This window comes from Marmota monax, unplaced genomic scaffold (assembly GCF_021218885.2).
Source record: "Marmota monax isolate L192 unplaced genomic scaffold, Marmota_monax_Labrador192_F-V1.1 WCK01_AAM20220418_F8-fsc00002, whole genome shotgun sequence".
Classification (NCBI taxonomy): domain Eukaryota; kingdom Metazoa; phylum Chordata; class Mammalia; order Rodentia; family Sciuridae; genus Marmota; species Marmota monax.
The window spans coordinates 12,527,727-12,542,290 of NW_026693571.1; the positions used below are offsets into that span (position 1 = coordinate 12,527,727).

The 14,564-nt window shown below is 37.0% G+C and overlaps 1 protein-coding gene across 9 annotated transcripts in view; it reads left to right on the forward strand.

Moving 5' to 3' along the window:
• Positions 1 to 1,960: 1,960 nt before the first annotated feature.
• The window catches only part of Ppa2 (inorganic pyrophosphatase 2), a 103,570-nt gene continuing 90,966 nt past the window's right edge, over positions 1,961 to 14,564 (forward strand). For 2 of the 9 annotated variants that reach the window (XM_058583797.1, XM_046458892.2), the window contains exons 1-3: positions 1,972 to 2,252; positions 11,352 to 11,419; positions 13,707 to 13,751. In XM_058583797.1, coding sequence (XP_058439780.1) covers positions 2,078 to 2,252; positions 11,352 to 11,419; positions 13,707 to 13,751 — 288 coding nt within the window. In that variant the 5' untranslated portion in view covers positions 1,972 to 2,077. Of the gene's footprint in view, positions 2,253 to 11,351; positions 11,420 to 13,706; positions 13,752 to 14,564 lie in introns of all 9 variants that reach the window. The other 7 variants (XM_058583795.1, XM_058583798.1, XM_058583796.1 and 4 more) reach the window with 6 other exon arrangements.

The following is a 14,564-nucleotide window of genomic DNA, read 5'->3' on the forward strand; positions in this document are numbered from 1 at the left end:
GTCAATACGTAGACAGCTTATCTCCTATTTCCTATTCTGGCCCTTTCTACATATAAATTATAAGTCAGTTTCTCCAAATCATAAAATTTATAAACTCAATTCTTTTCAAGAATCTCCATTTTGTATTTTGTAAACCCTGGACATATTAACATTTTTATGTGTCATTGTCTTATAAATTCCTAGAATTGAGATTTATACTTGCTACATGATGATAACAGAGGATGTCAATGAAGGAAGTCCAATGAGTTAGACCCCCAAATGTCAAAATTTGCAATAATTAAATATTGTAAAATAAACATTGTCCTCAAACTCATATTTTAAAATTATTAAAGAAGTTAATCTGATTCATCTATTACTATTTTATATCAATCATATTACATACTCTGACATTTGATATTCAAATATTTTAGTAAATTATAGAAAATGGAAAATAGGATTCTAAGTAATTATAAACTTATTTAATAAAATTCATTGTTTCCTTTTTGGATTATAACTTTGCAACATTTAAAATGTAATTTACAAAATAACAAGTTAGTGTCAAGATTTCATTTTAAGTAAATATTACATTTTGAAATGCTTAATATTTTCTTCATTAATTTTTACAAATCAGGATGCACATAACTTGAGGTTACTAAAAAATGCTCCCAGAATTAAGGAAAACTGTTGACAAGAGAGGCCTCAGAACTACATTCTAGATTCTCCCAAAGGATAACTACAAGCATTAGGATGAGAGAATGGTGTTAATTTGAGAAATAATTCTGAGAAAATTTTTCTCCTCATTGTTTCCTATAGGAAGTCATTGTTTGTAATGTCACAAAGCAATATGACTAAAAATCAGACATTTTGCAAAGTTTAAAAATCTGTAGATTTTTAAAACAACCTAGATTTTTAGCTACCTTGTTTCAGCAGGAATTTGTCTTGTTGAAACATCTGATCTTCAAGGTTAATTGAAAAATTAAGCTTTTTTTTCATATAAAGAAACCATAAAATTATACAACCACCATGATATATGCACAAAAGAAATGTTCTCTCCTTTTTCTAGAAGAGTCTACCTCATAGTTCAGTCTAGTCAAGTTGACACATAAGAAAGCCACCAGTGCTGACAAAAATATTTTATAATCTACAGTTTAGTCAGTCTAAGTGGTCAGTGACTTCACCTAGATATCCTTTCTGGAAACTTGGTAGAGCAGGTTTCTAATTTTAACTGTCACAATATAACTGGAGATAAGTGGAAGAACCTGAATGCCTAATGTGAATCCTGTTGTCATCTAGGATAGAAACCTGTGGAGTTTCAGAGGTCTTTCTAGTGGACTAAAGGTTCCCTAAGTAGGTGGTCTAAAGGAGGGAAAACTGATATTTGTGGCAGACTTCTGCTTGCTTGCAACATCTATTCTTCCATTGTTCTGTAGTGGTATGGCTCCCATTTTTTTTTTTTTTAAACCCGAGCCGGTGACCACTCAGAGTAAAAGCTACTGCGTTATAGTTAGTTGTGGCCACTATATTAAGTGCTGTCCAATGAGATATAAATAGTTACAGGTAGTGCAGGCTATTTCTGGAAAGTTGCCTCTACTTGGACTAAACAGCAAAAGGCTTCATGGAGGAGGTAAGGAAATTACTTATGACCTTTATGTAAGTCAGCGTCAAGGCCAAATTTTCATATGGAGGCATGATCATTATGTCTTACTGTGACGTCTTTGTGTAAGTACACTCGTCTCCTATGCTGGACAGGGTCTAGAGCAGCCTTTGGCACAGAGTAATCATATAGTAGCGCATTACCGCAGCAAACATACAATATGATAGTAAAGGTTAATGGGGGTAAGTGAAGGATTGAGTGGACGAATGAGCGCTCCTCTGGGGTGGTGGACTTTGTCTTGCTCATCTTGCAGTCTTGGCTTGGCTATATATACCCTGTGCACCGCTGGCGGGGCGCTGGTATTCCACTAGTAAGGGTGGGAATCCTGGTCCAAGGCCCAGAGTGGGAGTGACCACTCCCGAGCGGTAGGGGGCGCCGTCGTGCGGCCGGGTCGGGCCGGGTGGCTACCACAGCCCTGCACAGAACAGCACAGTCGCCTACGCCATGCGCGCGTTGCTGCAGCTGCTGCGCACCGGTCGCGGGTGGCGCGTGGGGGGCCCTGCCGCCGCCCGCCTGCCTCAAGCAGCGAGCGCGGGGAGCGGGCCGCGCCGCGCCATGGCCCTGTACCGCACGGAGGAACGCGGCCAGCTCCACTCGCAGGATTACCGCATCTTCTTCAGTAAGTAGCTCAAAGAGATCCGCGGCGGGGCGCGCCGGAGGAATGTGGCTGAGTGGTGGAACAAGGGGGACCTGCTCCGCCCGCGCGGCCTGCCTCGCTCTTTGAGGCCTTCCGCGGTCGCCGCGCAGTCCAGGCCATCTTCTTGCACTCGAGGGCCTCTGACCAAGACCTCAAACGCGGATTGTGGAGACTTAGGACGACAGGCATCCCCGGCGCCGAGTCACTCTCGGCCCAGCTAACCGCCCTCTCGGACCGCATCCGAGCGCGCGGCCACCCCTGCGGCCCGCAGCCTTTCGCGGAACCCGGGCGGCAGTCTGGGTTCACACCGCCTAGTTGTGGAAGGAGGCCGAGTCCGCCAGCGCCCTCCCTTCCGATGGCGTAAGAAAGCCCCTCCTTTCGCGCAGTGGAGAGGCAGGCTGAACTCTGGAGATACAGGGAGCTTCTCAAACACGTTTGTGCTCACAAGTTTGCACCCTGAGTGCTATCCACAAGCAAGAGGCTCGCGGGCCTTCTGGTAGGGAGATGGTCCTGCTTCCTCTGCACATTGCACTAGCTAGAGGGTCAAGCGACATGTCGGGCACTGAGCTGGCCAACTAAGACTTTCGGAAAAGGACCCAGGTCTCCGTGACTGTCATTTATTTTTCTATGCACCCCAGGCTCCCCTTTGTACTTTAGCAGCACCCGGAAAGTAGCAACGTTGATTGATTTGTTTTCACACTCCATTGACTTCAGAGCCCCGAGGGGAGCTGTAAAATCCACCTGGTACCGTTGCTCACCTATTAGTAATCGAGGTCCTGGAGTAAACCGTGAAGGGCTTCTTCACTGTTGAGCTCTATAACCCTGATCCCGGGCGAATTTCTTACTTTGCCAAACCTTGGTATTTTTACCCCCCTCCTCTTCTGGAAAACAGGGCTGCAAACATCATATGACATATTGTGTATGTAAAGTGATTAGTTGCAGGGCCTAATATGAATTATTTAACAATAATAATATCTGTAAGCATTTTTGATATCTGCTATTTTTAAAAGGTTTATAGTTTTCCTGCCTGAGATTACCGTCTAGGGTTATTTTATGGAAGAGATAACAGAGCTTGCCTAAACCCTTGTGAGGCAGCTGGTACTAAAATTTGTTTTCTTCAAAATTGGTTGTTCTTTTCCTTTATGCTACAAGCTTTTTTCTCCATCCTCGTTTGGTCAACATTGATCAGGTCGTGTTAAAGAAAAATGCTGAACCAATGTTGTGCGCACCTGTAATCCCAGCGATTTGAGAGACTGAGGCAGGAGCATTCAAAGTTCAAAGCCAGCTTCAGCAAATTAGCAAGGCCCTAAGCAATTTAGGAATCCCTCTCTCAAAAAGTAAAATGGGCTAGGGATGGGGCTCAGTAGTACCCCACCCTAAAAAAATTTACAATGTAATTTTTACTGGAACTAGTTTTCCATAGAAACAATGCTGTACAATGGCATTTAGCTTTTTAAGCAGATAAAAGCTTGTCTCCTACTGCATAATACATGGAAGTATCCTAGATCTGCAATAAGTGTAGTAATTAACAGGCAAAGTAGTTAATATCTATGAAGGGTACTAGATTTGGTAGGCATGGCACAGAGGAGGTTTCATCCTGGTCCCTGCCCTCAAGAGATTCATAATATTAATGTAACTCATAAATGAGAATATAAAAACACTAAATATGTTTTACTTGAATCTTGATTGAAGAGAGGCAGGGAAAAAAGTTCAGAGAAGTCTGGAGCTCACAGTGTAGTTGAACAAGCACTGGATTTGGACTGGAGAGTTCTAAGCTTTAATTTTCCTTCTGCCTTTAACTTGCTGTGTACTGTTAGGCCAGTGTTTGCTACATTCCTTTTTCATAGGGACAGTTTCCTCAACTGTAAAAGGAAGTAATTTGCCTTGAAGTGATCCTCACCAAGGCCTTCTTGGCACTGGTATTCCTCGAAGGCCCTGGATGAATGATAGAGATCCTAATGGTCTCTGTTGTTGCAAGACCTCTGACCCCTTATTTTGGAGTCTGTTGGCCTGTTTTTGTGGTTTCTTTAGCTGCAAATGTACTTCAAATCCTTGATTTTTCTGTGACTTACATAAGTAAGAATTACTTGTATCTTTCTTTTCACTCAGTTGAGAAAATGGCAGGTAGAAAAAAGAGGTCTTACTGAGGTATATGAGCAACAATTGGAATAAAGGGGAGTATGGTTTTGGGGAAAGTCCAAATGGTAAGATTCTAATTGGAGAAGGTATGTTGGATTAAATAATTCCTGAGCTAACCACCAGATGGCAGCCGTGGCAAAGAACTGTTTACTACTGACTGGAAAGAGTAGGACAAAATGATAGGAAGATGCTTGGGGGTAAGTGGGTTCACAGGAAAACAATGGACAAATTGCTTGTTTGTAAAGAGGGTCACAATAACTAGGTGGATGGGTTTGAAGGATCCCAACACATAGAAGTGATAATGTTTGAGGAGATGGAAATGCTAATTACCCTGAAAGGATTAATACATGAATTGTATACATGAATTGAATTATAACACTCTGCCTCATAAATAAGTACAAATAGTATATGTCAATTTAAAAAAATTTTGGTTTCAAATTGGATACGTAGTACCAGCATCCATACATACTTTCCCAAATAATTCTGTCTCACTTTAAAGAGGAAAAAACAACAGCAAAAACAAAATAAAACATGATATAGCACTACTGGCTCTGTTCCGCATTATTAAAATGGAAGTTTTTCCACAATCCCAGATATATCTCAAATCTCTGAAATACCAGTGTAGTGAGTGATACAACATTTTTGAGCTTCCTCTCTGTAAATGGTTGCTCTTTTGTGCCATTAAGGAGAATATTGATAGATATAATTCTTTTTTAAAAAAAAATTGGTATAACGTTGTGAAAATAGTATCAAAGTAAGACAGGATGATTCAGGGGAAGGAGCATCCTGGAACATCAGGCCTCCTTGGTGACAGCTCTGGCCCTGTTAGTAACCTGCTGCACAGCCTTGTATCACTTCACCATTCTGTACCTCATTTTATTAAATCATAGAATGAAAAGTTTAGACTACATCATTTTCCATTCTGTTCCATAACTTGAACACAAGCATCTCATTATTAGGATTTCTTTTAAACAAAATATTTCATGGTTTAACAAATTAAAACACTCATTGCTTTATTGCCTTCTTCTAGAGTAATATACATGTTAAAGTACTAGGAAATTCTGACATTAATTGTCCCACACTTTTGAACCACAGAATACTTATTTCACAGAACATTGTTAACGTCTTAGTGATATTAGAGTTTCATGGAACTTATTTTGGGAAGTACTGTGTAGGACAGTTTCTACAACTTCTAAAAGCAACTGGGTTGTGATAACAGTTCTAGACCAATGGTCCATTAGATTGTAGCCCTGACTTCACCATCTTGGACAAGTCTTGGCTCAACTAACCACTAGATGGCATCTCATAGCTCAGATGGTGTCCCTTAGCTCAATTTCTCCATCTGTAAAGTGGGTCTAGCACTAATAGTTCTATAGAATTGCTGTGGCAGTTAAATCAGACTGTGTGTAGAGATCAATATCTTACACACAGTAGATATTAAATATATGTTATTTCATTTTCAATGTTAAGACATTAGACAAATCTTATCACTAAATTCCAAGAAGGGTGAAAGGTAATGGAATATGTGTAAAAGTCAATATTTTGAAAATGTTCCTCTTTATTAATTTCTAAGTTTCAGAATTTTAGTGGGTACTGCCCTACAGTTTTTTTGTGTAATCTTTAACTGTAAAACAATAATGAAATTAAATTTGTGTATATGAGATCAAACACCTACCACTGCATGTTAATGTACCTTGATATATTGGATGTTTTTGTTTGTTTTGTTGTGATAATAAACATTTTCGATTTTAAACTTTTCCTACAGGATAGGGAAAAGCTGTGTTTTCCATAATTTGAATTTTTGTTACTATGGGGTAGATAACTGGTTTATTTAGAGAAACAGTGCTGTGGATAGTTGAAGATACTTTTACGTAGACTGAGAATGAATCATGTAGTTCTTCATCAGTTTGCTTTATCATTTATGGTAAGCATAGGCTTGTGTTGAAATTATGGTAAGTTTTCTCTAAGTGCATAATTTGAGTAATAGGTAGAATATGACATTGAATGTGCTGTGTATTTGAACCTAGTAAAGCTTCCTATGAATAAGTTCTTATGACCTTTTAATTTTTAAGTTTGCCCATATAGAACTCAAATTGACACATTAAAAGATAATGGCTATTGTGTGAATATAAAAAAAAATTTGATTTCCTTTTTTTTAATCCTCTTAAAAACAGCTTAGTTTCCTAAATGAAGTGCACTGAAATATAAATCTTGTGATCTATAAACTTCTTTAAATTTCTTGATCTTAACCAGAATATAAAACAAATACAGTGAACACACTGATCTTTTTAAATGTTCAGACTCTGCTCAAAAATCCTAGTGACTTTCTATTTCATGCTAAAATAAATAAATTTGAAATCTTTACTGGTACACAAGATCAAATACTGGTCTACACCTCTGGTTTAACTGCCTGCCACATTTCCCTTTGTCACCTTCCTATCATCCTGGCCTCCTTGCTATTTCTCAGATAGCCTGAGAAGAACTCTCCTCAACACCTGTGCTTTCTGTGCCTTCAGTGCTCTTCCCTCAATGTCTGCTTGACCTACCCCCTCACTCCATCAGGTCTGTGCTGACATGTTACCTATCGGGGAGATCTTTCTTGATCATTCAGTATGAAATATCACCCCTTCCTTTAGTCACTTTTTACTCACCCTGGTTTGTTTTCCTTTAGAATGCTTATCATACTGCTATAGTATATACATATTCATTACTTCTGTTCTCCCACTAGAATGCAAGTTCTATAAGAACAGGGCATTGGAATTTGTATTCCTGGTACATAGAATAGAGCTTGGCATAGAATATGTGTTCAGTAAATATTTACCAAGTGAATTAATTTAAGGAAAACTTACAAGGTAAATAGGAAAAATAGAAAGCAGAAAGAAGAAAATTTGAATTCGAAGTTAATGGGTGTTCTCTGATATTTTTAAAGGCCAAGGCACCCATGAAAAAGGAAAAAGAGGAGATGAAGAAATAGCCAAATTGAGCTCTTGAAAACTAAAATATGATTTTTTTAAAAAAAAATACAACCTCCTCAGCAGAAAGTACAGTGAGCTGAATTGTGTTGTTTCAAACTATAAAATTTGCGATAATTTGTTATAGCAGACTAAGAAACTAATATAGTTGAATCAGAAGAGAAAGTAAATATATGTGTATATATTTTTTATCAGAAAATAGAACAAAATGTCAGAATAGAAAAAGGAGATAAAAGGAAGAGACATGGAAATTCTAGGATGTCTCACATGTGACTAATGTGAGTTTTAAAAGGAAAGAACAGATACAACAATGGAGAGGATATTATCAAAGGGGTAACAGAAGAGAGTTAACAATCGAATGACCCCCAGTCACTTTGTTGTGCAATCTCAGAAAAATGGAGACTGTGAAGAAGATTCAGAAAGTGACTGGAGGGCTGGGCAGTAGGGGGATAGCAGGCCACTTGCAAAGGGATGAAAATCAAACTGTTATCTGACTTATAGCACCAGAGAATGCTTAAAGACTGTGGGAGTAATGCCTTCAAAACTCTGAGAGAACATAATTTCCCTTCTAGAATTCTCTACCCAGCCAGCCATCAGTTTGGGTAAGAACCAAATAAAGATCTTTCACATATTCATGTGCCTCATGTGCAGTTGTTTTTAGAGAACACGTTAGGGAATGGTCCCCCCAAACAAAGAAGTGAACTAAAAGAGATAACTGCTTGGGACCCAGAAAACCAAAGGTCTTGGGATGCCAATAAAACATCAAATCCAGATGACAGCAAGAAAATAGAGGGCTCCAGAGAGGATTCCGGTTTTGATGGTATCTGTGAGGTATTGGAATAATTTGTAGATATGATTGTGACAGATAATTCAAGAAAGGTAATTAGAAGCATAAGGAAAAATAGAAGTTGAACAAGAAAGGAAGCTTAAATTATAACATCCTATTTGTCAAAATCAAACTTGCCTGAGCATAAGTTTTAATGAGTTCTCATCCTTCCTTTGTGTACCAGGGGAAATGACTAAGTGTGCTGGGAGGACTCCTTTATGTTTAAGCTTATTTAAACACCTTTGTAAATGTGCATTACTTAATGGAAGAAACTACTGAGAAAATTAAGCTTTCGAGAAATTAAGTGATTTACAGGAATATTACCCATTAAAGCATTATCCTTACCTGAGATCTAAGGATATATTTATTTTTTTCCAGTAACAATTATTTTATTATTTTTAATTCATTATTATTTATGAATGCTATTTTATGATCCAAGTCACTTCTAATCTATATGGTTATCTAAGTCTATACACTGACAATTTATTCACTTATTTGATAATTAATCACTGACTAATAATGACCATTCAAAAATTAGTAATATTATTTATTTTGTTGTTTTGTTGATCATAGATAACTTTGAAAATCAAGTAAATGATTTGAAATTGGATGTGGAATGCATTAGGGAAATTTTTGTTTTGTTTTTAAGGTTTATCCTTTTAATTCGTGAAAAAGGCTTATAGGTCATAGCCAAAATTTTATAGACTTTGCTCTTTGTATGCTTTGCTTCAATTTTATCTCTTCCTTATACACATGTTCTTTAGAAGTTGCCTTGCTGTCAGGGTGGAAAAAGAAAAATTAACAGTTTGGAGGGGAAAAAATGAAATAGTAATGGAGATATTTATTTAACGAATCCTCTCTGGGCAGATATTTATTGAATGTCAATTTACATGCCAGCTAGTTTTCTAGATACCGGGGATCCAAAAGAAAGTAGAACAAGACAAAGCTGCTAAAGAGATAGCAGTACAGAATTAAAATCTACATGACTTAAGAAATTACTAAATGAAAATTTTGTATGTTTGTATTAAGCCTAGCTTTTAGAAACAGATATTGTTCAATACAACTGTATATTGGGTCATTGCACTTGTTTAAATAATATATACTTTTAAAGGTATTTTAAATACATATTTCAGTATATAACTTTTAAGATAAGGTAGTTTCTGTTATTCAATTTGTTTTGTTTTAAGCTTAATATTAATATTCTTACCACTTTGAGTAGAAATAAATGATTTGTTTCTTTCCATAGTGAGACCATTGGATCTTTCTTCTTCATCTTTTTAAAAAATATTATTATTTGTTCTAAATAGTTTTACATGAAAGCAGAATGCATTTCGATTCATTGAACACAAATGGAACACAACTTTCATTTCTCTGGTTGTATAGGTCAAGTCCCACCATAGCAGTCATACACATACCTAGAGTAATGATGTCCATCTCATTCCATCATCTTTCCTGTCCCCAAACACCTTCCCCTTCCCTCCCTCCTCTTCTCCCAAACAAAGTTCCTCCATTCTCCCCACAATCCCTCCTCCCCCGACATGGATCAGCACCCACTTATCAGAAAGAACATTTGGCCTTTGGTTTTGGGGGATTGGCTTACTTTGCTTAGCATGATATTCTCCATCCCCATCCATTTACCTGCAAATGCCATAATTTTATTCTCTTTTAATGCTGAGTAGTATTGCATTGTGTATGTGTACCACAGTTTCTTTATTCATTCATCTGTTGAAGGGCGTCTAGGTTGGTTCCACAGTTTAGCTATTGTGAATTGAGCTGCTGTGGACATTGATGTAGCTGTGTCACTATAGTATGATGATTTTAAGTCCTTTGGATATAGACTGAGGAGTAGGATAGCTGTGTCAAATGGTGGTTCCATTCCAAGTTTTCTAAGGAATCTCCATACCGCTTTCCAGATTGGTTGCACCAATATGCAGGGCCACCAGCAATATATGAACGTACCTTTTTCTCCACATCCTCACCAATACTTATTATTGCTTGTATTCTTGATAATTACCATTCTGACTCAAGTGAGATGAAATCTTAGAGTAGTTTTGATTTGCATTTCTCTGATTACTAGAGAAGTTGAACATTTTTTCATATATTTTTTGATTGATTGTATATCTTCTTCTGAGAAGTGTCTGTTCAGTTCCTTAGCCCATTTATTGAAGGCGCCAAAAATATACATTAGCAAAAATATGGCCTCTTCAACAAATGGTGCTGGAAAAACTTGAAATCCGTATGCAACAAAATAAAATTAAACCACTCAAAGTGGATCAAGGACCTAGGAATTAGAACAGAGACCCTACACCTAATAGAAGAAAAAGTAGGCCCAAATCTTCATCATGTCGGATTAGGTCCTGACTTCCTTAACCAGACTCCTAAACCACAAGATGTAAAATCAAGAATTAATAAATGGGATGGACTCAAACTAAAAAGCTTCTTCTCAGCAAAGGAAACAATCAGTAACAGAGTAGGAGAACATCTTTATTACACATACATCAACTAGAGCACTAATCTCCAGGATATATAAAGAATTCAAGGACTGGGGATGTGGCTCAAGCGGTAGCGCCCTCGCCTGGCATGCGTGCGGCCCAGGTTCGATCCTCAGCACCACATACAAACAAAGATGTTGTGTCCGCCGAAAAACTAAAAAATAAATATTAAAAAATTCTCTCTCTCTTTAAAAAAAAAAAAGAATTCAAAAAGCTTGACACCAATAAAAATAAATACCCCAATCAATAAATGGACTTTCTTCTTATGCATTATAGGTGAAAATTGGGAATTCTGATACTAGGTCTCCTAGGGAAATTGTTGTCAGTTTTAGTCTAGTTTACTTAGTAATGAGTCTCTTCAAAAGTGAATTTTTTTTCATAGTTTGGATTTTAATTTATTGTAGGTGTTTTCTGTTTGGGGTGTTTTAGGTCACAGGAATAAGTAAATGATTTCAGCAACCTAGTACTGTTTAGTTGGTATATATTTTTCTTTGGTCCTCAAATAGGAACAAATTTTAAAAGTTGAATTAAACTTTAAATCAGGAGTTAATGCTAATTTGAAAAAGTTGGGTAAACTTAAAAGAGGATGAGGATATTATTGCTATAAAGAACAGTGTCCATTGATTTAATTCTGTGTTTTTGTTCTCTACAGAGAATGTAGCTGGTCACTACATTTCCCCCTTTCATGATATTCCTCTGAAGGTGGACTCTAAGAAAGAGGTATTATTTTAACTTGTTTTGGGGATGAAAATAGGTACTGCTGGTATTGCCATAAGATAATTTTTTTGAAAGCCCCTTGAAAAAAAAGAATGTGGTTGTTAATCAGGAGGAGAAACTGAGGAGTCATAACAGGATTGCAAGTCTCCTTCATGAATTAAAATTTGCATGAAAATAGTATTCTTCCAGAAAGGATTGGGAGGAAAGGATGTGAGTGGTTCATAAAACTTAGGCAATCTGGTAGGAAATAAGGATTAAAGGTAATAGCTTAGGAAATTAACAAGAGGCTTATAATTTTAGTAATAATAATATTGTTAAATTTTTGGATTATTTCAGTTTGCTAACCACTATATGAACATATGCTATTTTATTTAATCCTTGTGGGTTGCTCTTATTTTCTCCAAGACATTAAGGCTGCAGGCATTTTATCGACTTAATATCTCACAGCAGATAAGTGCCGGAGCCAAGTTTTAAAGTGGCATTTCTGACCACAGAGCCCATGCTCCTTGATGGTTCTAAATCAAGAACTAGAAAAGTAAACCAGGGGCTGAGGGAGGTGGCGATGGTAATGTTTGAATAGAACCTAGTCAGTTGACAATTGTATGGGTATAAAGGATATTTGTTGAGGAGGAATAGGAGGAACCTATTGTAGGGAGAATTGAGAAGGCCTCGAAAATATGCACTGGGGCATTTTGATACTAATACCTTTGGGGTATTAATCACCTTAGAGGCTGAACATCACACATGATACTGAGTTTGTGGAACACTGAAGTGGGGTTAGCAAAGAGTACCAAATTGTCATTAATAGTGGCAGTAGGGTCAGTGGTAGGATCTGTTGAGTTCTTGTGGTACTTGGCCAGGCACTGTGCACAGCATTATCTCAATCCTTTTGGAACTACTGTGATTCCCTTTATTTTGTTAATGATATTAAACACCTTACATGGTTAATATAGACAATTGTGGAGGTGGAGTTGAATTTAGGTGCTTTAATTCCAAGAACTGCCTCCCTTCTCTCATGCAATATCTTGTTTATTACTGTAAGTGTTTTTACAGGACAAGGGGTAACATAATCTGTAGAGATAAAGAAACCAGAGATGGCAGAAATAACTCAGTGTTTCTGTGTGTGTATGTGTATCCATGTGTTTTGTTTTGTTTTAGCCAGGGAACTATTAAACCTGAATTTTTCCTCTCTCCCCACACCTCTCTTTGCTTTGGCTAAAGCATTCATTCATTCATTTATTCATTCAATGAATAATCATCACATGTTTATTATGAGGCAGACATTATTTCAGGGACTACTTGTGCAGTGGAAGTGTTTAAGTGTCATTCACACTCAGTTGGAGGAGACAGACAAACACAAAATCAATCAGATAATGGTAAGTTCTAAAAGGGAAGTGTAGGACAAAGAGTTGACTAGTGGGTGATATTGTTGGGATATACCTTGGCAAATCTGTGTACCATATAATAACACCACAATAATGGGAAGTCATGTAGTAGGCAGGGATAGAATTAGAAGAAAGTGATATGGAAACATCTTGGTGGGCATAATATTCCAAAGAGGATGGATTTAGGTGAATGTGAGATTCAGGATTGGACAAAATTGAATAGGTTTCCCTAATTTTCAGCCAGTGAGGATTGGAATTTTTGTACCTTATACTTTGGGATGTACAGTTTTAGTAATAGAAATAATGTTTCAGGGCTGACCTGGAGTAATTATTTTTCTGTTTGGTTTCCTCATTAGTAGTCGTTTTGGTGTGTAAATGTTACGTATACTGGGTGAGCGTCTGTGAGTGGCATGATTTTCCTTCCCAATACACCACGTAGTCTGGTTTAATTTAAAAATGCTTAGTGGAGGCGTAATAATCACACCTTGGTAGAATTCACAGGCAGGAGGTGCAGCGAGTACTTTCATGGCTTGTTAGTCATGCTCCCTGGAGTTTCATTTCAATAATGAAATGACTGTTTTAAGCGTAATCACTGGAAATTGCCAGTCTTTCCTTTAAGACTGAACAGAGCCTTTGCTTATTTTATAAAACCTTGGAAAATATACTTGAAATAGATTCAGCTTTTCTGATAATTTATTTTATAAAACACATCTATGCTGTGTTCACTGGAGATGCTAATACTGAAGGAAAGACTATGTGGGCATTTGGTAGGTTCTCTGTTGAGTCAGATTTCTGGACAGCCTCTGTAATAGAATGGATATACAACAAGCATACTTCTATTGTTGTGCAGTGCATCTGTATTTTGTGAAATATTATAATCATAAATACTATCTTTTCTTTTATAGGAAAATGGCATTCCTACAAAGAAAGCACGAAATGATGAATCTGAGGTATATCTAAAAGTTTTTATTTCTGAGAATCACTTTTTTATTAAAAAAGTGATTAAAGGCCTTGATGATCATTTAGATTTGTGAAAGTACGTCTAAATTTTTTCCCTGCAAGACTTTCATATGCATGGGTTTTTTTTCCTAATCTCTCTTTAAGGCAGCTAGGACAGAAAGCACCATTTAATATTGTTTATTGTGGTTAAATATTTATAATATAAAATTTGCCATTTTAATCTTTTAAAAGTGTATAGTTGATTGGCATGAAATACTTCTACAATGTTGTGCAATCATCACTACCATGTATTTATCCCAAAGTGTTAACTCTAGACCCATCAAGCAGTGGGTTCCAACTTCTCCCCTAGCCCCTTGTAGCTACTCCTGTCTCTGAATTTGACTTTTCTAGATACCTTATTACTATTTCATTTTTTATTTTTACTTATTTTTAATTTTTTTGTAGTTGTAGATGAACAGAATGCTTTTATTTTGTTTATTTTTATGTGATGCTGAGGATTGAACCCAGTGCCTCACACATGGTAGGCAAGTGCTCTGCCTCTGAGCCACAGCCCCAGATCACCATTTCATTTTTTAAGTGAAAAAAACTAGAGAATCAAAGCATGAACCCAGATTTTAGTAGCAGATTATCACAGTAGATAACCTAAAGTAAATGTATGTCATGAAAATTGTTCTGTTAATCTGTTAAAAATTATAATAGAGAAGATAGTTGGAGAGCAAGGTTTCAGAATTGAGAAACGTGTCTTTTTGGAATACAGGAGAAGAAAAAGTTACATCAACTATATGCCAAAATAAGTATATTCC